The 25,822-nt window shown below is 56.0% G+C and overlaps 1 protein-coding gene and 1 long non-coding RNA gene across 3 annotated transcripts in view; one reads left to right on the top strand and one right to left on the bottom strand.

The window, feature by feature from the left end:
• Window positions 1-3,036: 3,036 nt before the first annotated feature.
• On the bottom strand, window positions 3,037-6,022 carry LOC135425164 (uncharacterized). The gene is made up of 2 exons (XR_010435495.1): window positions 5,849-6,022; window positions 3,037-3,314 (listed from the first exon to the last, which is right to left on the bottom strand). It is a non-coding gene; the product is annotated as an uncharacterized LOC135425164 (long non-coding RNA).
• Window positions 6,023-13,816: 7,794 nt separating this feature from the next.
• NOTCH1 (notch receptor 1) overlaps window positions 13,817-25,822 on the top strand; it is a 43,789-nt gene continuing 31,783 nt past the window's right edge. For both annotated transcript variants that reach the window (XM_064676731.1, XM_064676730.1), the window contains exons 1-2: window positions 13,817-14,035; window positions 15,779-15,860. In XM_064676731.1, coding sequence (XP_064532801.1) covers window positions 13,978-14,035; window positions 15,779-15,860 — 140 coding nt within the window. In that variant the 5' untranslated portion in view covers window positions 13,817-13,977. The remainder of the gene's footprint in view (window positions 14,036-15,778; window positions 15,861-25,822) is intronic.

Here is a 25,822-nt window from a genome sequence, read left to right as displayed (position 1 = left end):
CACAAGCTCCTGTTTATTTCCTGGTCGATTGTATTTTGGAGGATGGAGGTGGCTTCCCCACGCCGGCAGCTTAACTCCTCCCGTGCCGGCTGTGACTGTCCCCCCTCCCCAGGCGAGGTTGCCCCTCGTGCGGTGGTCGCCACGTGGTGGGACCTCCCCCACCCCCATTCTCTGCTAATTTATGTATCATTTGAAAACCTGGGGGTCATAAATAACACGTGCTGGCGTGGGAGGTCTGGGAAGCAGGAAGCCAGCCCGTCCCCTCTCATGGCCGAGGCTGGGGAGTCTGGAGCAATGTCAGGAGGGGATGGGATGGAGCTGCTGCTGGAGGAGTGGTGCAACATCCCTGAGGCTGCTCCACACCAACAGCCCAAAGAAGCCACTGCCACAATCCCATGGGATGTCCCACTCCGGAGCAGGAGGGAAGCGGGGCCCTGATGTGGTGCCTGCTCAGCACAGAGCTGCTGGGCAGCATCTGTCCCTCCTCTCTCCATCCCTCTGTACCTCTCCATGCCACCCCCAAGCCCAGAAGACCACCATCCCTCAGGTCAGGGGCTCGCATTGCCCCTCGTCCCCGGCTGCCAAGTCCTCTCCTGCGCGGGGGAGGCTCCCACGGTGAGCCGAAGGTTTGCCGACCTCAGGCTTTTCTCACAGCTTCCCCATCACATCCTCTCCCGCTCCCACGTCTGCCGTTCACAGGCGCTGCTCTCTTGGCTCCCGGCCCCGGGGCCTGTGCCTGGGTGGAAACAGCATCCAGATGGAGCTATTTTTTCACATTTTTGGGGGGGAGGGGAGGAAGGTTTGGGAAAAAGCTGCCGGGACCAGGAAAGCAGAGGGAAGGAGCAGATTTGCAGAGGGGCTGGTTAGCACGGCCCCGTTTCTGTGGGGTGCTCGTGGGAATGGAGGTCTTGTCAGGGAAACTGAGGCACAGAGCATCCCACCAGGGCAGTGTCCTGGCTGACAGTAAAATCTAGCTCCTGCCCCAGGAATTCAATCCCTTAATTCCTTCCCTGGGTGCAATTAGGGGGACAGCACAGTCCAGATCACACCTCCATCAGCTGCCCAGACAGGCAGAGCCCAAACTCATCTCCCACTCATCCAGAGCCTGGAGGGGGAGGAGAAGCCCCCCCACCCCTCCAGCCTTAAACCACATCCATAGAAAACTTTTGAAACCCCACCATTGTGCGAGAGGATAAACATTTATTGAATATTTCCTGTTTGGCACAAATTCTCTGTGAGTCCTCTTACAGTCCTTTTTTTTTTTTCCTTCTCGTGTCTGTCTTTAAACGAGAATTATTTGAGTTGAATGTAAAGGAAAAGTATCCCCCGAGTGTGGAGCCCCTGGGAGCAGGGAGCGAAGGAAAGCCCACGTGTGTGCCATGCCTGCTTGCTGTTAGCTATTAATTTCTGTCTCCTGAGGTCTGACATGAGCAATGCATTATGCAAAGGTTGTGGGAATATTTCAGACGCTGCATCCCGGGAGAACTACAATTTCAGTTTTACAGGGTTTAGGGTTGTGGGGTTTTTTTCCCCCATGTTTCTGTCAAATGTGTTATTTCACTGAGATGTAACAGTGGTTATGGCTTACACAGAGGAGGGAAGGATGAGCTGGGTCTGGCTGGGGTGGTCAAGGGATCACTGCCTGGCCCCTTGTGTCCACAGAGCCCTCCGAGGTGGGCACTCATCAGATGGAGGAGCAGCACCTGGACCTCACTTACAGAGGGTACAGGAAAAACCTGTGGGGCTGGAGGGGGGGCTAAAAGTGGGGCTGGAGAGGTCTGAAGGTGGGGCTGTGAGTCCTGGGCAGTCAGTGCTGAGGCAGCAGCTGTGGCAAGAGTTTGGTGGTGCACCAGGGATGGCAATGCCAGAGGACACACTGGGTTTTGGGCCAACACCCAGCACACCCTGGGATGGGGAAAAGCCTTTCAAAACGTGAGTTTTTCCATGAGATGAGTCTTGCAACAGGAACCAGCCACTGGGACTCTTCTGCTCACCATTGCTCCTCGACATGTGCCACCACAGCAGGGCTGGAGCTGGAGAAGGTGGGGGCTACATGGGGACACCTCGTCCTGTGCCACTGGGAGCCCAGAGGGAGAGAGGGGGCTCAGGTTGGCATGAAGCTGAACAGGGCTTGGTCTGGAGGCAGTCTAATTCTGGCCCAGGCACAATCCAAAGGGATTTATTTTTAGGCTCTGGGCTATCGCTGCTTTGGGGAATTGAATGGAAAATGTATATTTAGCTTCTTTGGTGATATGCTTAGAAAAATGAGCTCCTGTCAGTGCTGTGGGTGGTGATTTGTGCCAGCCCTGCCCTCGCCAGTGCCACTGGGCCCCTGGGCAGCCAAGCAAAGCCAGGAGACACCATCCACCGCATGGATGGTGCCTGTGACCCCGGATCACTCGGGGAGCTTCCTTCTTTTTTGTTTCTCAAAAGGATCTTGCCATACATCCTGCAGACTTTGCCCTCGCTGTGCAAACGCAGGTGTTGGAGGGCAGCACAAGCAGGCTCCGTATCTCCCACGTCTGTTGTTCCCGTGGGGAATCCCACCCGGCATCCCACCCAGGACCGGCCCCATCCCCTCCGGGTGGACACAGTCACGTAGGTCCTGCTGACGGGACCTGGTTTGTGTTGTGCCCGTGGGAAGTGCTGAGGCCCCTCTGGTGTGAAAGACACACACGAACACATGGGAGGGAGGTGGTATTTCCTCCCCGAAATGCAGGTGAGAGCCAGAAGGGCAGCACGTTATGGAACCTTTCACACTATAAATACACAAGATACACAGGAACATGAGGCCCAGGGCTATTTTTGCCTGCAGGAAGCAGGGATGAGAAGCAGAGCATCCCTCCCTCCCCAGCACGTTGCTGGCAGTGGGACGTGCCCTGGGCTGGGGCTCTGAAAGAGGTTCCATGTTCCCTCTGCCAGGCTGCTGCAAGTGTCTCATCTCCAGAGGATGGGAGTGGCTGGGATAGAGCCTGGGCTGGGTAACCCCGGAATCACTGTACCCCGCAGTGGCTCATGCTCCACAACACCATCTGCTTGGGCAGCTAATGGAATAGACATGTTGCCTTCTCCAGGACTGAAATCAGCTCTGCATCCCTCAGGGATCTCTGCTGACTGATGTCCCACTCCCCTTGTACACAGGAAACAGTGTTGGCTTTCCTGGCACTGGATCAGGCCCACGAAGCACAGCTGGTGTGGGAGGCAGCACTGGGGATGCCTCCTCCTCTGATGGAGTCTCAGACAGGTCTCTCCATCCACACTCGTCTGTCCCAGCTGCCTCCTTGCTCGGCTGTCTCTTGGCTGGTATCACTTCCCTGGAAGAAGCCAAAGGTAAAAATTGCACGAAACCAGCAATGGCAAACCCCCAGCAGCAGCATCACTAATTGCACAGATGTTATCACCCCCTCAGCAGTGCCTGTCTGTCTCTGCATCCTCTCACCTCTAGCAAATGGGGCACAGAAACATTTCTTGGTCCAAAAAAACTTGAGGCAGAGTCCTGTCTCTGCCAGATACTTGCTCAGCGCCTACACGTGTGTGTGTTGCACGTCTGTGCCTGTGGCTTTGAGTGTGTTTCTGCCCTTGCAGAAAGCACATTTTGCAACAGACAAATGGAAATGAAATATTTCAAGAATGCCTCTTAAATCAAGTAATCTTGGGGAATTTGACAGCCAAGGTCACCCATAACGTTTAGTTTTTGTTTGCTCAGTGTGGAGCTGGGGCTGGGCTCTGCCTGGGCAGGATCCCATGGCTGAGGAGGGTGGCTGGTCCTCAGTGCCTTGAGGAAAGCTCTTGGGATCTATGTCCAAGAGCAGAAACAGCTTCAGGACATGGCTGGAACCTGGACTTTCCAACTCAAGAGGAGCTCTGCCTGGGGAGCACCTCTCCTCTGAGTCCTGGCGTGACCTGCTGGGGCATGCTCCGGCTCCAGCATTCCCCAAAAGAAAAGAAGGAGGAAGAAAAAAAAGTCAACTCCTCGTGATGCAGCCCCGTAATTACCTGTTATTCTCATATCGAGGTAATTAACAATTAGGCAGCTGTCTGAATCACATGCAGAGGGACAATTATTCTGTTATTAATGGATTCTATTTAACAGGTCCTATTTTCCCAGATGTTTGGGGTTTTTTTTTCCCGTCCTTGTGCTCCCATGAATTATCCTCGCAATTAAACCTGCACCAGAAAGAGGGAGGAGTAGTCCTAATATTTACTGAACCTTGCAAAGCATCACATTTCTCAGCTTATGAACCTGTCACAAGTCATCGGGGGGCTCTGGCGGTGATGGGGAGCCCGTAACCCAACACCCTGCGCTGTCACCTGCACAGACCCGCTGGCTCTGCCCTGCTGCTGCTGGGAGTTTATTCATTTCACGGGCACCGCTGCAGATAAAAGTCATTATTTACAGTCAGTTACATATTTCCGTTGGCAAACCTCCTCCCTCAAGAGCAGGTTTGAAAACATCCCGCTCAGCAAACCGAAGCCACGCAGACTGAAGCCAACGCGCTCTCGTGGGGGGGAGGATCCCCCCCGTGCCCACCCAGTGTCCCTGGGGGCTGTGATGGGTGTTCCCCCGGGATGGCTGTGGTTTGGAATCTGGGGGCAGCCTGGCTGGGCCCCTCATCTTCACGTCCCTAAAGGCATTTTGCAGGAGACACCCTGGGCTGTCCTCAGGGAGTGCTGTGGGGTGGGATGAGCTCCCACAACTCCATGCCCTCGCAGAGAAACGTGCTAATACCCCCTCAATACTTAGGACAGCCCAGGTCCAACCTTTGAGTCATCTCCCAGAGGTGGTTTTGGCCACACTGCTCAGGACCCTGCAGGGACAGGGCACCCTGCATGGGCAGCAGGGATGAGGGTGGAGGGTAGCAGGCACATGGGGCTAATCCCTCTCCAGGGAAAGTTTAATTCTGATTTTCCCACCTTTTGAGTTTGGCTCATGCTCCAAAGCAGGAGAATTTGACTTCCTCCCAAACCCCCAAGTCTGGGGTTTCTTTGGAGGGGGGGGAATTTTTTGAGTTGTTTCCTCAGTTCATGAGTATGGACCCGTCCAGCTCTGGAATTTGTGCTATCAACAGACAGCCAAGGCTGAGCCCTCGCAGCCACCCAGCACAGGGCCAGGCACCTGCTCCGCTCCCATTTGTTTTTTTCCAGGCACGGAGTTTAGGGATTTCACTGAAAAACAGGAACTTTGCTGGACAGCAGCTGCTCCGAGGCGGTGAATCAGCTCGTCCCGCTGACGCCCAGCGGAGCCGTGCCAGCGCCACGCTCCCATGCCCAGCGCCCACACGTTTGGGGTCCCGCCGTGGTAGCACTGCCCCCAGCCCTGTGGGCAGCCCCCGCAGCACAGGGACTCGGCCGGTGGCTGCGACCACCCGCGTGGCAGCAGCGAGGGGTCTGTGGCTGGTGCCCCGGCCCCGCCACCTGCGCAGAGGTCAGCGGCCACGACCAGGCGCGGACGGCTAATGCCTTTTGTCCCAGCCTGACTTTTCCCCTCCCAGCAGGATTAGGATGGGATGACCGAGCAAGGAGGCCCCTAATCCCATTACAGACCCTGGCGCAGCCCCGTCGGGCAGCCCTGGGAACCGGCCTCGGCACTGGGAAGGCAATGGGTGAGAAAGCAGCCTGTGCTGCTGCCATCCCACTCAGCCTCATCTCCAGCAGTTTTCCCAAAACCACTTTGCTCTGTGCTTGCAGAGCACTGAGCACAACGCCTTGGTATGTACAGGCAGCAGGAGACACACGGGCACCCCTGACCTCTGCAGCTCCTGTCAGCAGGGCTCACATCCACACACCCAGCAGCATTTGGAGCAGGTGGCCCCAAGCCCTTTTGGCCCATTTGGCCCATTTGGCTCACTTGGCTCATTTCTCCACGGGGGTTGCAGCTGAGCAGGCAGCAAACCTTCTCCCGCCTGGAGAGAGAGTTGTTTTTCTCCCCCAGCAGTTGCGAGGAGCCGTGTTTGTCTTTCTGTCCCTTCCTGTTTACTCGCTGCCATCAGGACGCGCTTTGATGTGTTTATGCTGCTGGACATCCGTGGGAGCATCGTCCCGTGCAGCTCCCTGTTCCACAGGGCAGGACTGTGGCTCCATCCACGGGAACTTGGCAGAGCCCACGTGTCACAGGGGCACAGCCCGGCGAGGTGCCAGAGCAGGAGGGAGCAACACACCACCACCCTCGGCAGCTCCTACGCTCCAAAGTCCAGGCGACAGCACGAGCCCAGCCCGGCCGTGCCAGGAGTTGCTCCAACAGGCACAAGCTCCTGCCAGGAGTGGGGAGCTGATGGTGGCAAGGGGGCCCCACCAGGTAGCATTATCATGCGCTGGGGCAGGGGGTTGACCCCATCCATCCGGCGGGTCCAGGTGTGCACGGATTCCCCCCTTGCACTCCCCGCTTCACCCCTGGCTGTGAGTGTCCCCGCCCCGTGCAGGAGCCGCTGCATTTGAAAGGTCACCGGGCTTTGAAGTCACCGGCTCAGGGCGGCAGAGGAGGGATCACACCTTGCTGGCACCTCCTGGCCGGCCGGTTCCCAGCCCGCCACCCGCGCCGGCCCGTGCCGCGGGCAGAGCTGCTGCCGGGGGGTGGTACGGCACACGGCCCGGCCCGTGCCACCAGCAAAGTGCCTGCACCGTCCCTGTGCATGGGGATGGGGCCACAGCCAGGACCCCCAGAGCCCCCATCCCGCTGAGAGAGGCAACGGGTAGCAGCCCTTGCCAAGCAGGAGCAACCTGTCCCCATGAAGGAAACCCCCACAGGGGGGACAAATGATTGTGGTGTCACAGGGGTTTTTGGTTTATTTATTTTTCAACCTAAACATAGAGAAAAAAAGTTGATTTAGGAAAGCCAGTAGATGCAATCTTCTTGGACTTCAGCAAAGTTTTTGATACTGTCTCTCACAGTATCCTACATAGGAGCTGCGCTCGATGGGTCCCTTCCAACTCAGCATATTCTATGGGTATATGAAAACCCACAATGATCTTCCTGGAAAGAAATCACTCACCTACAGCTGCGCATGGGCAGAGTCTGGGGAATGGGCTCTGGGGCTCTTCCAAACTCTTTGGCACTGGCTGTGGCACCAAAGCCCCCAAGCACAGCCTGTCTGGTGGGAGCCACCACGGCACAGGGCAGGGGATCCCCAGTGCCCTGGCATGAGGGGTGCACTGGGCAGGGAGGGGGTTTTCCTGGGGCTCCTGGGTGCACCCAAACCTGGTTCAAGGGAGTCCCCCCTCCCTCCTTCCCTTCCTCCCTCCCTCCCAGGCACGGAGCCTTCTGGGATGGGGCACCCCATGATAACGCAGGCGGCTCCAGGAGGCAGCCGGTGCCCTCCAGCCTCTCCTCTCTCAGCGGAAACGGCATCTTTGAGCCGATTTCTCCTGGTTCCCTTCTTCGTGTGCCTGGCTTTGATTCGCGGCCGAGCCCTGTGATAATGTGGCTGCCTGGGAAGGAAGGGAGTAGAAGGAACTGGCTATTATGTTTGGCCCCTCTCCAGGAGGTGTTTTTGCTGGGAGGCACCAAGGTCAGAGCTGGGTGGGAAGCATTCCCCAACAGCAGCCCTCACACATGTGCCCAACCGTGGCAGGGGGGGGACAAAGGAGCTCCTGCCCCACCCCAGCACAGGGCAGCCATCGGGGGTCCCACAGCCCAACACACCCTGCACCAGCACAGAAGGTGTGCAGTCCCCTCTGCATGTTTTCCAGGGGAAAAGGGCTGCTTTGAAGCCACTCTGGAAAGTGAAACATCTCCAAATCTTCCCGTTTCCATGCGGAAAGAAAGAGGGGGCGGTGGGTGGGAGCGCCCGTGAATGCAGCAACAGCAAAGGCTGGGGTGCGGAAAGTGCTTTTTTACCCTCTTTTTGTAATCACCTAAGAATTCCAACTGGCTTTATCCCGGCACAGGAGCTCCCAAGTCCTGAATCCCATAGCTGTGAGAACAGACCTGGCACTGAACTGCCCCTGAAACTACCTGTCAGCGTTGGTGGCATCCCAGGACCCTGCAACTCGGCCCCCCAGGCCAGCACTGCGAGAAGGGGCACGCCCGGGTCTCCGGGAGCAATGTCTCCCAGAAAACCTGCCTGAAACCTGCACAGAGCAAGTGTCCACATGGCATGACATCTTTCTTGAGCGTGTGCCCTGGGAGAGGCGAATCCCAGCAGCAGGGAGCCGGGTGAAACTGCGGGGATGCCAGCGTGACTCGGATGAGCTTGGCATTGCACGGCGGTCCAGAAATCCAGTATCAGGTTCATGCCCGGGCTTGTGCACAGAGATTCACGCTCGGGTTTTCACTGCTGTGAGCGATGATTTTCGATTATTTAATGTAGATATCAGGAGAGGTTTAATCCTGGCCCCTCCACGCACTCCGGTGAGCAATTTGTTTAGTGAGATGATGCAAAGTGCCTCAGCAGGAAAAGGAGGAATGGAATAAAAAGCAAAGAAATGGAGGGTTTTGAAAGGAGATGCACATGAAACGCAGGGTGCAAACGTGTCCTGCATGTCCTCAGGGCTGGGGCAAGGCTGGGCTGGGGTCTGCACTTTGAGAGAGTTGAGGTCACCACCTCCCACGTGGGTGAGAGCTGGTGGGTGCAGAGCTATCCCCACCCCTGAGCTTGGTGTCTGTGACACCCTGAGGAACCACCCCGGTGAGAGACAGCACACAGGGTCTGCAGCATCTAGGTGCAGGCAAGGACAAGAACAGCATGGAGGGAACAGGGACATGCACCAAAGGACAGGGGGACTGCATCTCCAGCAGCCCATATCATAAGGACAAGCACATTGTCACTCACAGCCCCATAAACCCCATGAGCCTCTGTTTACACAACAGAGAATGTTTCAGTTGTTTTATGGAGGTGGAAAGGAACAGCACAGGAGCTGGCAAGGCCAGGGCTGGGCTGAGCGACGCCTGCCCAGCACCTGCCCTCCCCTCACAGCCCATAAAGGTATTTTATTTTAAACGTGACACAGATTTTACAGTGCAATAGAGCAGCAGCACCTTTCGCCCAGGTACAAATCTGCTCCTCCAGGACATCTCCCTGCCTGTCGCTAATCCCTGGGTGAGAGTTCCTGAGCTGACTTTACACACCGAGAAACGATGGCCAAGAGCAACCCTGCAACTAAAACCAGTTTCAGCAGCCCGTGAGGAGGAAAACCCCGCGGGTGCCAAGCCTGGTGCAGCAGCCGTGCCTGGGCAGGGACACGCATGGCACCGACTTCCACCCAGGGTAGTGAGGACTGAGTGTCCTCTGTCCCATCCCAACCCTGGACACCCTGATGGGACCAAATCTCACTGTGCTGCCGGGAGGAAAGTTGTCCTCTATGGCCAGGTGCTGCCAGAGGCGCTGCCATCACCCTGCCAGGGGGATGGCAGAGCTGGCGTGATTTATCTTATGGCCATCCAGGCACAATCTTCCAGTCAGCTATTTAAGAAAAATAAGATTTAAAAAAAAAATCAGGATTTAGACCATTCTTGCAAATCCAGCCTCGTTTTCCTGGTGCCCGGGAGAATCACAGCTTAATCCCATTATGGAGCAGCTTTGGGATAGTTTGACCTCGCAGACTCCAGGACCAGTGCATTTTTATCTGCTCAGACTTTCCAGGATGCTCTACCCACTTTGATTCATGCTTAATTACTAAAAATTAGGCTTTTTCAGAGCAGGAGGGAGGGTGGGGGGTGCATGTACCAGCGTGAGGAGGGCTAACCCCCCATGCTGCTCCAAAACCCAGGTGGCAGAGCAATGCCAAGCCAAGCACGGCGGGGAAAGCAGGAGAGATCCAGTTTGATGTCTGCCTTATCAGTCTTATTTTTATTGCACTGTAGGTATAAGAGCAAAATATTGATTGTGATGATAAAGAGATGAAAGTGTCAAGAAGGAATAGGCACACAAGTTACTCAGGCGATTGGAAGCCGCGTTGGTTGTATTTAACAGGCATTTGCCATTAAAAAAAAAAGCCTGTTTTTATTTAAATAGCCTCGGGCAAATTTCTCACTAAACCAACTTTCCCACGCCAGCCCAGTGCTCTAACTCTGGTTTTTGGCAAATTTTTTCCTGAGCTGTCAAGGCAAAATATATATAAGAATGCTGGTCTCACTTAGGTTTTTTTCCAGCCCCTGGAGACATGAAAATAATTTACAGATGTGCATTACCTGTTTATATTTGTATTAAGTTTTGCTTAACGGACATAATTTTCTTAGCTTGCAGTAACAAAAAAATATTCCCAGAGTTTCACTCATTTAATTTTAACTTATTAAAACTTTTAAACATGTGTGGAGGTTTCATGTTTTTAAATCACTAATCACATGGACAGTTGCCAAGGTTTCTATTAAAGCCTTTCACAAACGCTATTTTTAAAAGGACCTAAAATCCCATTATTTTTAACCCCTGAAGACCACTCAGAGTAAAAAAGTTTCTTTGGATTTATGTCTTATCCACCTCTTATTGCAAAAAGATTTATGCTGAGCGCTGACTTCTGCCTTCCTCCCTTTTTAACTTTTCTTGGTAGGAGTCTCTGGAGGAGGCGTCCAGGAGAAGGAAACTTGAGGAGTTTCCCTGCAAGGATTTTGCTCCAGATCACCCAGTACCAGGAGAAGGATGGAACCAGATTAAGGCGGGATATCTCACAGCAGCGCCTGGCTGGAGGAGTCATCCTCGCACCGAGACGCTCATGGAAAACCACAGAGGACCTTTTTACCTCCCCCATGGCAAAGCCTTCCCCCAAGCAGAGCCCCAGCACTGCAGGGTCACAGAGCCCCCGGGTGATGGCAATAAATAGATGTATTTGACCTTCTGTGCTCAGGGGATGAGGCGACGTGGCTGCGCAGCCGCACGCCCGGGTCTGTCTGTGTTTATCCACAGCCGTGTCCCTGGACACACAGACCCTCCCAACCACGGAGGAAAACCAGGGCCAGGGCTCACTCATGGCTTCCCACGTGCTCTTTCAGCCCCAGGCCCATGGGGGTCCAGCACTCCAAGAGCAGCCAGTGCCTGGGACGCACAGTTATCCTTCCACCTGGTCCTGCCACCACATCCCGCCGCGCTGCGTGTCCGCCAGCATCACCACCTCTCCATCCCCACATGACACAGGCATGGCAGGGACACCAACAGCCCCATGTCCCCAGGCATGCCCAGGATAATCTAGTGGGGCAGGAGGGTCTCTCCTCAGTTTCAGGGATCAAGCCCAGAGCAAAGCTGAGCTGAACATGTGGTGCTTTCTGCACATGGGGAACAAGCCCGGGCAAAGCTACAGCCGATATTTCCAGGCAGGTAGAGCTGAGATGCTCCCTGCTCCCTGGGCTCTGATGGGGAGGGAGAAAGGGAGAAGATGGAGAAAGACAACAAAGTCTCCATCTCCAAGGATGCCCCAAGGGTGGAAGCCTCAGGCTGTCCTCGCTGCTGCCTCATCTCCATGTGAGGCTGAAAATGGTGCCACAGTCATGGTGGCACAGCCAGAGTGGGGGCAGGGGCCACATTCTGCTGTCCAGCTGCTGCCACCCTACTCATGTCTGCAGGGAGGATAAAACAGGGGGACATTCACTTCTGGGAAGTATCCAAGGCCAGGTTGGACAGGGCTTTGAGCAACCTGGTCTAGTGAAAGGTGTCCCTGCCCATGGCAGGGAACTGAATGAGCTTTAAGGTCTGTTCCAGCTCAAACCATTCCATAATTCCATTATTCCCTGCCAAGGGTAGAAAATGACGGTAGAAGAAGAAACATTACAGCCCCATGTCCTTTGGCATCTCTTATTTGTTCTTGAAACACATCAAAGGCCCAGCCTTGTCCCTTCTCTACTGTGACATGAGTAGAGAGAGGAGTGAGCCAAGTGACATGTCTGGAGTGAGCCAAGCAGCATCTCCCTGGGACAACTTCAGGTTTCAAACAGGTCTTGAGCTTCCAGTGGCACCCAAATCCCAAGTGGCACCATGCTCCACACAGAACCCCCACTTCCCAGCCTGGGTCAGGGCACTGTTTTAGAGCCCAAGTGAGGAGGAGCAGGGAAGGAGGGAGCCGCGGGAGTGAGGTACCGCTGCAGGGCTCGCGCCTTTGATCTGCTGAGCAGACTCTGCCCTTCGGTTTGTTTAATTGTTTCACACTTGCTCTGGAAATAGTTTACAGCAGGAAGCACTGGGATAATAGCGGGGCTGGCATGGGATGGGATGAGCCTGGGGGGCTGGTGGAGAGGTGCCCTGTGATGAGAGACACAGATGACCACCATGTCACCTCCTTCCCGTTAACCCCTTGTTGACCCTCCCTCCTCTTCCTCTTTCCCAAGCTTTCAGCCAAAGGCTGGCAGCCATCCCTCCATGTCCCCCTGTTTGGGAGCTGTAAAAGAGCCATGGCCTCCAGCAGCTCAGAGGAGGTGGGTGGGAGACCCAGGAGTCCAGTGGGATGTCGATACTGCTGTGCCTGGTTCAGCTGGTACCCCAGCATTAATTCTCCATGCTCCAAGTTTTTGCTCCCCACTGTTGCAGGCACCACGGCCTCGCTGAGCAGGGTTGGCTCCCACAACCCTGTGAGGAAGCATCAGTCACACAGGCTGTTTCTGTTGGCAGTGCTCTCTGGGCAGAGCCCTGAGCACCCTCCTGCAGCCACAGCTTGCGGGTAACACTCATAAACAGGTTAAGGGCTTCAACCTGTCCTGGGCTCAGGGCCTGGCTGCAATCTTGACTGCAGCACAGAAACAGCTGGGGCAGGAGCAAGGCTCTGGGGGCACGGGGATGAGGGCACAGAGACCCCCCCCAGCACTGCTGCACGCACAGGATGCCTACACACATCTGGGGGTTGTGGGGCTGCCTCTGGGTTTGGCTTCCCTGCTTCTCCCAGTGTGTTTGTTTATTTGTGGATGCGGCGCATGGGGCTGGCCAGGCTCTGCCTGCGAGTTCATGAGTTCACAGCACAAAACAAACAACATCCGACCCAGCTCCATGCGCGCTGCCTGCACGGATCGGGAAGGTGGGTGGGAAATGGCTCTGTGTACCTGTGTGCACCTGCGTCCTGCTGCGGGTCAGAAGGTGAATCCCACCCCCTGCTTCCCAGTGCAGGACCCTGTGACCCCCAGGGGATGCTCAGCCCAAGCCCTGGTCCCCTGGTACAAACAAACACCCCCATTCCCGTGTGTCCCATGCTTTGGGTGCCCAGAGCCCCTGCTCGGACACGCCGTGGGGACCTGGGTGCTCCTGTGGTCACTGAGTGGGCACTCTGGCCCCAGGGGCTGTGCAGGGGCTGGGGGGGCTGTACTGGGGGGGGGCTGTGCAGGGGCTTCACTGGGACCATGGGGGAACTGCACTGGGATTATGGGGACGGCTGCGTCAAGGGTGGGGTGAGAGCTGAACTGGAGATGTCCAGGGGCTGCACTGGAACTATGTGAAGGCTGCTTGGGGGAATCTGCATGGAGGTGTCCGAGGCTGCATTGGGGCTCTGCTCATTGGAATGCTGTGCTGGGGCTGCACCGCGGGCTTGAAGGGATTACACAGGGGGTTGCACCGTGGGTGTCCAGAGTTGCCCAGGGGGGTCTGCACCGGGGGTATCCTTTGGCGGCATCGGGGGTGTCTGGTGGCCGCATACGGGGGTCTGCACTGGAGGTGCCCGGTGCCTGCGTGGAAGGAAGGGGCTACCCCCAGGCTGCCCATGGGGGCCGCGCGGACCCCCCAGCCCCGCTCCCGTCCCACTCAGCGACCCTCGGTGGCGGGAAGGGGGGGTCCCGGCGGCGGCCCCCGGGGCTGGGCAGGGAGGAGCGTCTCGCCCGTGCCGTCCCATCCCCTCCCGTCCCGCCGCGCCCGGCCCGCCCCGCACCGTCCCGTCCCGCCCCCCGCCGCCCGGCCCGGCCCGCCGGGGCTGAGCAGCCGCGGGAGGCGCCGCGTTCGGAGTCGCTGCGCTCGGGCGCGCTGTGTTTGGGGCTCCCGGCGGGGCGGCGCGGACCCGCACCCGCACCGGCTCGGCTCGGCTCGGCTCGGCCGAGGCCCCGCGGATCTATGCGGCTGTGAGCGGCGGGAGCAGAGCGGGATGGAGCGGCTCCTGGCGCCCGGCCTCCTGGTGCTCCTGCTGCCCGCCCTGACGCGAGGTGAGGGCCGCCGCCGAGGCGGGCCCCGCACCGGCCGCCCCGCAGGAAGTTTGCCGGGAGCGGGGCCGTGCGCGGCGGGAGCCCCGGGCGCGGCGGGAGCCCCGGGCACGGCGGGGCACGGCGGGCACCGGAGCACGGCGCCGCCGGGGGGTCCGGGCCGGGAGATTCCCGTGGGAACCGGGACTTGGCTGCTGCGGCGGGATCGGAGCGCGGCGCTCTCGGCGGGGGGGTCCGGGACGCGGCTCCTCGTGGGAACCGGGGCTCGGTGCCGCGGGATGCGCGGGGACCGCGCTCGGCTCTTGCGGGAGGACCGGAGCTCGGCGGCGCCGGGAGAAGCGCACCCGAAGGGGCCGGCACCGTGGAGGGACGGAGGGGCTGAGCCCCGCCGTGGTGGCCGGAGCTCGGCGGCGCCGGGGGAGCCGCGGCCGGAACCGGGGGGGGGGAGCGGGGCTGAGCCTCGCGGCGGCGGCCAGGGCTCGGTGCCCCGAAGGAGGCGCCCGGGGCCACCGCGAACCGGAGCTCGGTGCCGGGGGCTGCCGCGGGGAGCGGCGCTCGCCGCCGTCGGGGGAGCGGAGCTCGGTACCGGGGGGCGCCGGAGAACCGGGGCTCGGCCCGGCGGAGGGGGCGCGGGGTTAGGGCGCTCCTGCTGTTGTTCTGCGAGAGCTTTTGACCGTTTTGCAAATTTTTCTCGGTTTCCTGTTTCTTGAAAGTCAGTCGAGGCCCCCCGGGGCCCCCCCCCGGAGCTCCCCCCTCCCGGGGCGGGACCGGGAGCTTCGCCGCAAAGCGCTGCGAGACCGTCGGGGGTGGCGGGTTTCGGGCCGGGAAAAAGAGCCCCAAAAGCGGACGGCGCTGCGGGACAGAGGGGCCGGAGCCCTGCGGTGCTCCCCACGTCCCGGGGCCGAGCTAGCAGCCTGCTCCGGAGAGCCCTGGGAGGGTTTTGGGGAGCGGAGGCAGCAGGGCTGCTCCCATCCCACAGCGTGGCTAGCAGCCCTCGGAGGCAAAGTTTGCAGGAAGTTGTGCCTGACCCGGAGTGGTCCCCAAACCCCCACGGGGACACATGGGGCTGGGGCCAGAGCCCCAGCGGGGTGTTCCTGGGGTGCGTGGGCTCGGTGCCCATCCAGGGCACGATTTTGGTTGTGGTGGTGGCAGTGCAAAGCTGAAATGGCTCAATGTGAAACTGCCCCGGCTGCACATGCGTGTCACAGAACCAGTTACCGTGAAGATCGAGTCGGGCAGAGAAGGGGAAGAGCGAGCCGGGGTGGAAATCGGAAGCGATTCTGGTACTTTCAGCGAGTTGCTGTGGTAACTCTGCAGAATTTGACTCTGAGGGCCAGACAATGAAACCTGTACTCACAGCAAGTTATGACGGGCGACTCATTTCGTTACCGAGTTCGTGGTAACTCATGGGCCCTGGGGCAGATGGTTTTTCCCAAATGGCATTTGTCACTCAAGGGCCTAATCTGGGGTTTCGCTCTGTCAGTCCTCCTGCTGGAGGAGCAGGCACAGCCTACCCTCGAGCCCACCCTGAGTTTATTTTTAGGCGAGCCTCTCAGAGTTGAGGCCATGCGGTCCCTGCCTGCCCCCATCACCCCGGGGGTGGGGGCTGCTGGGTGCTGTACCCCCACCTCGCCAGGCTGCACAGGTGCAGGGGGCTCTGGGGGTCTCAGCAAGCCTGTCCCCAATCTGGGTGACTGCTACCACCCGGGACCTGTGCTGTGGCTAACGCTGTCCCTCTGTTTGCAGGTTTACGGTGCACGCAGCTCGCCGAATCCTGCCTCAACGGGGGCAAGTGTGAAACTTTTCCCAACGGGACGGAGGTGTGCCAGTAAGTATGGAGGAGCCAGAGGATTTTCATCTCCCCCGACCAAAGTATTGACATGCATGTTGACTTTGCTTTGAAGGCTCTGGATTTAATAGGGCAAGATGCGTTTTCTTTCCTTGAGTGGCAAGAATAACCTGCTTGTGTAGGAGTCACCGCGAGTTTGGCAGGATCGGGCTTTGTTCCTAGCTGGGTGGAAAAACATGGGCAAAGGGCCATGTTTTGCTGGTGTTAACCTATGCAGACTGCCCTGCTGATGGAGCAGGAGGTAGGGCCAGCCTGCGGCGCTTGTTGGACCATCGGGCGTGGAGGGAGGCTGTCTGTCTGTCTCTTCCAGCTACTCCCTCCTGGCCCTGAAGCATTGCCTTTCAGCCCCTTGCAGTTTGTGGGGTGACCAGTACATCTCCAATAAACACTCAAGAGAGGTTTCATGGCGTGGCTCTGGCTGCTGGAGCTGCCCCAATGATGTCCACGTCCATCCCCAGGGGAGCAGGGCCACCTCCTCCTACAGCACTGCCAGTGCTGGTGCCAAGCTGTGGTCTAGCCTGGTGTTCCTGGCGGGACCTGGCACCCAGGCCGGGGCTTTCTCCAAGCTGATTGTGGGGAAACGGATGTGTAAAGCGTTGGGACTCTTTGAAGGACCAACCGACCCACCGCAGCGATGGCCGATTCACTCCAGGCTCCCAGGGAACAATAACCAAGAGAAATGAATAAGACTCCAGCTCCCTTTTTAAAACTATTCCATAAAAGAAATGTGAATGGGCAAGGCTCTGTTTTCCGGCCAGATTTCCCCTCTGCCTGTTGAACGTGGCCTGAGCTGAGAGCAGGCGGGGAGACGTTCCCACCCACCCCAAATTTCCAAATAGGAAGTCCTCGGCGGAGGAACCTGAAGGCATTTCCAATCCCAACCTGTTGAATGGCAGTTTCCCTTGACAATGCGTGTTGCTTTTTTGCAAATCCGCCTGGGTGCCGTTACTCTGCCCAGTAGCCGGGCACCTCCCGCCCCCTTCTCCAAGCTGAGCCCCCCAACCCTTTGGTGCAAATAAATCAGCAAATCAATCAGGCACATGAGCAATTTAATGGACAAAGGCTGGGTCCCTTTGTGAGCCACTAATGAATGCACGCCACTTTTTTTTGCACAGAAGCCCTTACCAACGCTTGACGCTCTAAATCTTGTTTTCTTTCATTCAAAGAGCGACAGCTGGGATTCGGTCGAAATTCGGCAGCTATTGTTAAGGGAGGCAGATTAATGCTGTGTGACTAATCATGTATGGCTTCCCAGAATGCCCAACCCTCCACCCCCTCCCCAACCTTACACCCCTCCTTTTCCTTGTGGTCATTCTTTCCTTTTTTTCTTAAGTCTCTGCAACTCCTGATTTACATTTCATGTGCAGATGGTGATGGAATCTAATTAGATCTGATGTGTGTGAGCTCTATTTGGAGAAGCTGCCGAAGTGGGCTTGGGGTGGGTTTTTTTTAAGAGAAAAAGTTAACTTTATACAACTTCTTGCTTGCTGGCTGTGAATAACTGCCTCTCTCTTGGCTGCAGACGCCGTGATGTCTTCGTGACTGTGTATGAGTTATTTTTGCAGGAGCCCAAGGTGTGTGTGCTCGGTGTGTTAAAGCTCTTGCCCTGTGCAGGGTGATGGGGGTAGATATTAGAGGTACAGCCAGGCTAGAGGAGGTGCAACTTCCCAAGTTATCTGATAGCAACTCGCAAACCCCTGGTTTTTCACTTGTTTGAATATCTCTTTACGAGGAGTTTTGCTTCCAAGCTCCTTAAACAAAGCAGAGCCAAGAGCACAGATACCAGACGCAGAAAAGCTTGGCACTGCCCTTTGGCGCCTGCGTGAAATGCACCATTTTGGCTGCTGGCCACATCTCTGCTCGGCCTGGCACTTAACAAAGTTTGGCCATAAAGCCCCATTGTGCTGCCCCCACAAATCCAATTAGAAAGTGGAGTGAAATAAATAGCGTATGAGGGAGACGCTACTCCAGTGGACGAGTGTCCCGGTGCTTGTGGCGGGACAGAGCTCGTTGGGTTACGTGGAGACGACTCTGATAACTCCAAACCCGGGTTATCAGCCCCGTTGCGGAAAGGGGATCGCCGGTGCAAGACAAGGAGCTTTCTCTGCCTTTATTATTTTACAGGGGTGGTTTGTAAAGCTCCAGGTGCCTTATCTTGCTTGTCCCTTTGCCAGGCAGTGCGGGGCACGCAGGGCTTTGACTGAATGGAGGGGACTGAGCGTTGGATCGGCTGGAGGGCTCGCGACAGAAGCGCCCTAATTAAGCTGCTTTGGAGCTGTTTTCTATCTTGGCAGGGTTGTCCGGGTCTTCCAGTGCTGGAAGAGTAGCAGCAGCAGAGTTTCCTGTGTCTTGCACAAACCCCAGCTGAAGGCACAGGGTGTTTCTGTCCCAGAGCTGGAGCTTTAAAAGGTCCGATCTGGAGCTGGTGGCTGCTGCGGGGTTTGACGTGAGGTTTCGTGGCACTGGGGAGCTGTGGCATTCCAGAAAAGGCACTTGCCTTTGGCTAAGGCATTTTCCCAGACAAAATGAGAAGGTTTTTCCGAGAGGCAGTTTTGACTTCTAGTGATAGCTCCTAATTAGACTGTTGGATAACTCTAGTTTTGACTGGCATCCCTGCAAATGAGTCGGGCTGATTTTAGCTCGCTGTGCCATGTGACATTTATTCCCAGGACCTCCCTTGCTCCACTAGTTAAAAGCAGATGGAATGAAAGAGGGCTGAGTTTCCAGCCTCTCACCATTAAAGTCAGAGGAGCTGTGCCTGGGTTGTCATCCTCTTGCCCAGAGAAGCAAATGAGACGGCAAAGGGAAGGAATAAGTTAAATTAATCACTAGGTTTGTGCTGAAAAGGGGGAAAAGTCGGTTTGCTAAAGTACTTCCTCTGTTTATGAATCAGTGTGGTGTTGTAGTTCAGCCAGGGCAATGGCTCCTGAGCTGGTGCCTGTTGCCACCACCAGCTTCCACGGGCAGCGGGCCAGAAACACGGGAAGAAATATTCAGAGGGGGACCATAGCGGGAAGAGATGATTATTTTAGCTCAAAACTCTTTCAGGAGACAACCAGGAAGGCAGAGGAGTGATGTGAGCCCCGCAAGTCTCTGTACCCTTCAAGTTATTCAACTGCTCAGTCATTGTTATCTCATTGTAAAGGGCGGAAGTTTCCTTCTGGTTTGGTTTTTCTCATGTGCTTTAACCCAACGTTATTTCCATGAAATAATAACAAAGAAAAAATGCAGTCTCGGTGCTGGAGAGGAAGAGGGTGGAGTGTTGAACAATCAACCAGAGGAAGCCCTTAAAGAACTAGAGGAGCAGTGATTCAGCCATGTTGAGAACTCTTGGTGGCTCTTTCAAGTCTGATCTCATTCTCGGAAAGAACAAGGTGGAAATGGGTAAGAGGGGAGATTAAAAATACATAAGTGTCACCTGTTGTGAATTCCAGTGGAAAAGAAACTTAGCTGAGAAGCCCAGCTGGTGAGGTCATTGGGACAGCAGCAGGGGTTTTAGCTCTTTTAGAAAAGAATCTGTTTACACCTCTCCTCTCTGCAAGGTGTCTCGATGGCTATCAGTTGTCTCTGCTGGTCCTACTCTCTCCTGTTCACTTGCCTTGGGATTTTATTGCTTGAGCTGAGGTTTTTCGCTTGATTTTTCTCATGGCTTGGATGGTTGGGATGGGCAGAGGGTTGTACTGCGTGGCCAGCGTGGGTCACGTTCAGGAGATGTCTCAGTGGCTCCCTCAGCAGTCCCTGCAGCACAGAGATGAGCAGGAGAGATGGGGTGCTGCCTGCTGGGATAAATTTGCTCAGGGATGCAGGGGGGATGCAGTACTCACAGTGGCCATCATCACCAGAAATCAGAGGGGCTGCTTCCTGCTGTTTACTCACAGCTGTTAGATGTGTGACCCCAGAGCAGCTTGCCTTGGAAGGGACATTTAAAGGTCACCTGGTCCAGCCCCCCTGCAATGAGCAGGGTCATCTTCAATCTTCATGATGTGATGCAGTGCTCCGTGGGCAGCTTCTGGAGGTCTCTCACTTTGTTGTATGGGGTATGTTTTAATCCACCAAAATCTGTTCCACCTGAACCCCCTGACTCGCTCTCTTCCTCCCTGCTGGCAGCCACAACACGTCCATTTGTTCCAGCTGATTCTGCATCCCTGGCCTCACCTCCAAGGCTGTTATGGTTTATTGTATGTAGCATGAGGGTGACACGTATAAGTCACTGCAAGACCAGGCTATGCACCAATTAAGGGCTCGGACAACATAATCAGGAAGCAGTTAGCAAGTTTTAAAATAACATTGTTTGGAAATTAACCTGCTTTTTCCAGGCCTGGAGGGGCGGTGAGCCTCGTTTTTGCTCGTGTTGGTAGGTGTCCCAGGTGGTAACGGCGTGTGTACATGAGTGGAATGTGAAATTTATAGAGCATCAGTGTGTTTAACGAGGGAGTAGCCTCGGGGTGCAGTCAGGGAGAGCTGGTACACTCTGGATCTGGATGGAGAATTCTCTGTGGTTAACGTGCTGCCAAACTCCAGGTGAAGGTTTTAGACCATGTATTGGGGCTGCGGAGTGGAAGAGCCTCTGGGATACAACTTAACTCTCCCTCGGAAATCAGGCCTGCAGTGGGATCTCAGTTGAATCCTGCCTCCATCCCAGCAGCCGAAAAGGTGTTCAGGGTCCACCTGTTCCACTCAGGCTGTGTCCAGTCATCCCTGAGGACTGCCCAGCTCCTGCTGCCACCTGGGATGAGGCAGTGCCGTGGGGACTTGGGCTGCTCACTCACTGCTCCCCAGGCTGGTCCTGGGCTGGTCCCACAGCTCTTTGCCTTGGGGTCCAGGGTTAGAAAGTCCATCAGGCCAGAGAGGTGATGGCTTGAGGTGATTCCAGATGCTTCTTGAATGGTGTTTTCATCTCATTACAAGCCCTTGGCACATGGTGCTGAGCCCCAGTGCCTGAAGGATGGTGCTGCAGCCACCCAGCCCAGCAGCTGTGCCCAAATCCTACCAATCCCTGATGCTGTCTTGCTGCATGGTACCCTTAAGAGCCCGGATTTGCTGCGGGGAGAAGGCATCCCAGCTTTCCCAGACCATCTATCCTGGAAGGGCACCATCCTGCAGTGCTGGGCTCCTTGGGGTTGGCCTGGAGAGGTGCTGGCAGCAGCAGGTTGGTGTTACTCCCATCTCAGAGACTGTAAGCCCTCAGTGTTCTGTTGGGTGCTCACCAGCCCAGGGCTGTGCTCACACTTTGGTGTGGAGTAAAACTGCAGCTACTGGCATCAGCCAAAGATCTGGAATAAGCATAGAAATGCTGCTCTGGTGTTGAGGGGGAATGTCTCATCCTTGATTCCTGGGTATCTGGATGTGGAGGCACCCAGGAGCAGAGAGGTGTGAGGGTCAGGCTGTGCCTTTGCACCTCTGGCACTCTCAGGGTCCGATCAGAGTCGCAGATTTGGGGGCTGAAGGGCTTTGGAAGCCCCAGCTGGATTTCATATCACAACTCTCTTTGCACGTCTGTTGTGTGCGATGTTGGGAAGTCTTGGCAGCACCTGCTGGGTCTCAGTGACACCAAACCCCATGGCAGCTCCCATCTGCCTGCCTGGAGAGCCCCAGGACAGTTAGAGATGCCCAGCTGGGAATACCCCAGTGTTTAACAGCTGGCTCCTGCTGGTAGAGCAGCTCAGTGCTGCTTCCAGGTGACCATCTGGCCAGGGGTGAAGGTGCCTGTTCACACCTGCACACCCATGTGTGGACTCTGCCTTCCTCAGAGTGTGGCAGCACCCAGACCCATTGCAGCATCTCTGTCTACAGCTCTAGTGCTTGTCTTGTGGGTCAGGTCCTCTCCTCTCACCACCTCATGCTGGCAGTACCCCATGGGCAGGGGTCTGCCTTATGGGATGGGGTTGGGGGTCCCACATACCTCCAGAAAGGTGTGCTTAGTGCCTCAGTTTCCCTCCATTTGCAGTTGGTTACCTGAACATCAAAACCTGTCTCAGTGCAAGAAGGAGCAGCACAGCCTGCCAGCTGCATCCTGGTTCAGGTGAGAATTGTGGAATGGTTTGGATTGGAAGGGACCTCAAAGACCATCTTGTTCCAACTCCCTGCCATGGGCAGGGACATTTTTCACTAGGCCAGGTTGCTCTAAGCCCCATCCAGCTGGCCTTGGACACTTCCAGTGATGGGGCAGCCACAGCTTCTCTGGGCAGCCTGCTGCTGATGGTGGTTCCCATTGGCAAATGCAGTGCTTGGTGTGAGACAGGAGTAAAGCCTGTGTGAGGCATTGGGGATGGGGGAGAGGTGTTTGGCTGGACCATATGGGGAGCTCTGCCCCCCAAAATAGAACATTTGCAGTTGGAAGGGACCTACAATGGCCATCAGCTGATGAGGCAGCAGTCGTGCCCACTACTTTTCATGCAGTGGGGTTTCTGCCGCGTCCAACGTTGGTGTCTGTTGGGAATCATAGAATCACAGAACATCCCGAGTTGGAAAGGACCCACAAGGATCATTGAGTCCAACTCCTGGCCCTGCTCAGAACAGCCCCAACCTCCCCCCATGTGCCCTGGGACAGGGTGGTGGTGAGAAGCGAGCGGTGCGCGCTCGGGGTGTGCCTCCCTGGCACAGCAGTAATTAATGTCTGCTTTCAGCTTTCACCCGTCACGTCCTCCCCTTCCCCCCATGGCAGCCTGGAGTTAATATTGGAAAAGCCAGTTAAACAGTTAATGTTTAGGCCCTGGTTATTAGGCTCTTGCACATTTCCAGCAAAGGGAGCCGAGCTGCATTTTAATGGGAAACTTTCATGCTCAGTCAAGTTGCAAAAATTTATTTGCGCAGGAGTCATTTTCTTTTAACAAGTTTTCACCCTAATTCCCTTCCCCAAAATCTGAATTTAATGGTATTTATATGGGAAATGGATTTATTAAGTTTTAATGATGCTATAACATTGCCCTTATTTAATAGAAGGGGCACCCTGCAGGCAAGTGGCCTGGTGGTGGGATGGGGTGGGAGGGCTGGGTGCTGGAGGGGCACCCATGGGCTGGGCAGCCTGTTGCTTTGAGCTTGATCTGAAGTCAGTGTAGCTGAGATTGTCAGTGCCATGTTTGCTCGGACCTCCTGAGCTGTGCAGGATCAGTCCCTGGCTGTTGCAAGGGCTGAGCCTTGCGTCCAGCTGCCAGTTCCTCCTCATCCTCCCCTGTGGCTCCTGGTGTGATGTGGCACTACCTGTGTCTGCCACAGCTGTCCCCAAGAGAAGCACAGAAAGGAGCCTTTGGCATTGGGGCACTTGGCTTTGTCAGTTGCTCTGTCCCATGTCCCCTTGCTGAGAGAGCTGGTGTCAGCAGGGTGATGGAACCCCAAGGACCACACTCTCCTCACTGGCATCACTGCCTGGGAGTTGAGCATTTGTGAGTGTCTGGTGGTTTATTTTAAGATGGAAATTTTCTGCTGTTGATGAGCAGCCATGGAGGAGTTCATGCCCCAGTGTTCCCACCCCACCAATGCATCCTTGCACGGGGGATTGGAAGGACACCCTCCATGGGTGGTTAACCCATTGGGTGGCTCCTCTTGAGCAGGTGGAGGAATGTGGCCATCCACAGTGGGATGTGCCACACCATCAGCTCCCAGTTCCCGCCCTCACACCCGCTGCCCGACTTTGGGGCGGGCTGGGAGAGTGACCCCGCGGGGGAGCAGCCCGGGAGGAGGGGGGGCCTCTCCCTGGCCCCCAGCCCCTATTAAAATGTTAGACACAGACCTCCAAGTCAAAAGGCAGGGCGACAGACGGCCCTTTCACAGGGCCTGCTGCTCCCCACAAAAGGGGGGTTTCCAGGGGAGGGGGGCAGGAATGCAGGCTGCGGCCGGAGGGCAGAGCCGCCACCATTGTCCCTGCTCCCTCGGCGAGGGCGTCATGTTGACACAGGGATTTCTGCCGGCAAAAGGTGTCGGAGGCAGAGTCTTCCCTCCCTCCCTCGCCGTTTCCTTGGTTAAACTCAGCAGCAACAGAAATCCCGGGATACAGATCCCGGGAGCTGATACCCGTCTGCTCGGTGATGCTTTACATCCCTCAGCACATGGTTTCCAAGTGGGCAGGGGTTTTGTTGCTCGTAACAATTTTTGGGAGCTTTGCTTGCAAGGGGAAGCCAGCAGCTTTGTGGCCGTGAGCTTGGGGGGGGAGCTGGATCCATCACTGTCTGGCCATTACCACCTTTGCCCGCTCCCCACCTCACTGAAACATCCCCGGCAGGAATTTCTCTGGCTTTCGGTTGGCTTTGTGCCACAGGGGCACCCGTGTGCTCTGCTAAACCCCCCTCTCCTCTTTGTTTATAAATATTGGAGCTAAATTTAGCTTGTTTAAACTTTTGGTGGCTGTTCAGATCCTAATCGTAGGTTTTATGTTCAGGATTAGAAGAGTGGGATGGTGGGGTCACGCGTGGGAGTTTTCCATATTTGGCTCTTGGGCTGCGCGGTGTTTAACCAAGACTTGGTTTGAGGGGGAAAGGGGGAAAAAAAGAGAGTTCATCATTTCCTTAGAGAGGTGTAACACCAGTGCCAGAGCTCTGGGAGCACAGCACTGTGAATTCACCCTGCACAGGCAGCAAGTGTGGACAGCACTGGGTCCAAAGCGGGGGAAAGTGGGCATTTACCCCAAAAGGGATAGGGAAGGGAGAGTGGCCTTGGGCACCAGCAGTGCTGGGCTGGCGGGCAGCCTGGGGAGGTGGAAATTCCTCACCTCCCCCAAATTCTGACTTTTCCTTCTGCTGGCTCAAAGAATGAAGCGTTTTTAAAGGGGAAAAGTTTACAAATGAGAAACCAGAGCAGGGAGCAGTTGCAGGGAGTGCTCTCAGATGCCAGAGGTGCCGGCAGCACCACAGAGGAGGAAAAGAGCTGGGTGCCATACTGGTGTCTGATGGGCACACTGGGCACCGTTGGCACTTGTTGGAGGACCTGCCCCAGGAAAGCCACCCCTGTCCTGTGGGTGGTGGGATCATGTGCTGGCCTCAGCCCGGGCTGTGTTCCCTGGGGATCCTCTGCTGGAAGCACATCCTTCATGGTGGCCCCATAAATGGGCTCCTCCAAGAGAAGGAGCAGGGGCCGGGATGAGCGGAGTGAGCCGAGCTCCCACAAACAATGGGGCCGTGCAGCTTTACACCGGGAGAGGATATAAAAAACATCAACTGGGGAAAACAAATATTTCATAGCAGCCATTGTTGAGGGTGGGAATGAGGGCGAGTTTTGTCTTGGGCTCTTCCTTCGACATCTTTCATGTTTATTGTGAATGAAGCTCCATTGAAAGGCAGCTCCTTCCCAGGTAGCCAGTTACCACCCGGTGAATAGCCTGGCCACTCTGCTTAGTAATGGGATTATATTGTTTTTCATTACAATGGGAACTTTGATTCCCAAACTATCCTGACTAATGTCTGCTTAAGAAACAAAGCCATTTTTTTCCCTCTCCCTTCAAGCTGGTAGGAGGAACTGGGCTGTGGCACGTTTTTCCCCACTCCTGTCCATGAGCATATCCAGGTTTGGGAATTCCTTTAGTTTCTCTCCAGATGAAAGTCTGGATCTTAAAATCTCAATTAGATGGCTTGGGCTAGGTCAAAAATGAAATGGAACAAGGAAAAAAAAAAACACATCAAAGACTTGGGATTGCAGTTTGCTTTTTTAATTAAACAAGAGTGGAGATCTGCTCCTGCTTTATTAACCTGATGTCACTTGGAGTAACCTGCTGCTTTGCCAACCACCTCCCTGTGTGAAACTCTGCTTTTTTCCCAGGCTGGTGTCCCAGAGTGTTTAATAAAGCAGGGCCTGGATGGGACTTCTTAAAAAACCACCAGTTTGGTCTCGTGCTGGGTTTTGGTGCTGGGAGCTGCGTTGCGGCTGCTGGAGGTTTCTGTGGGGCTGTGCTGGCGCCGGGGGAGCTTTGGGGTGCATCACCCAGTCGGGGTGCCCCACATGGGTGAGGGGAG

The sequence above is a fragment of the Pseudopipra pipra genome, chromosome 20 (genome assembly GCF_036250125.1).
Source record: "Pseudopipra pipra isolate bDixPip1 chromosome 20, bDixPip1.hap1, whole genome shotgun sequence".
Classification (NCBI taxonomy): Eukaryota; Metazoa; Chordata; class Aves; order Passeriformes; family Pipridae; genus Pseudopipra; species Pseudopipra pipra.
This window is presented reverse-complemented; position numbering and strand designations above follow the sequence as displayed.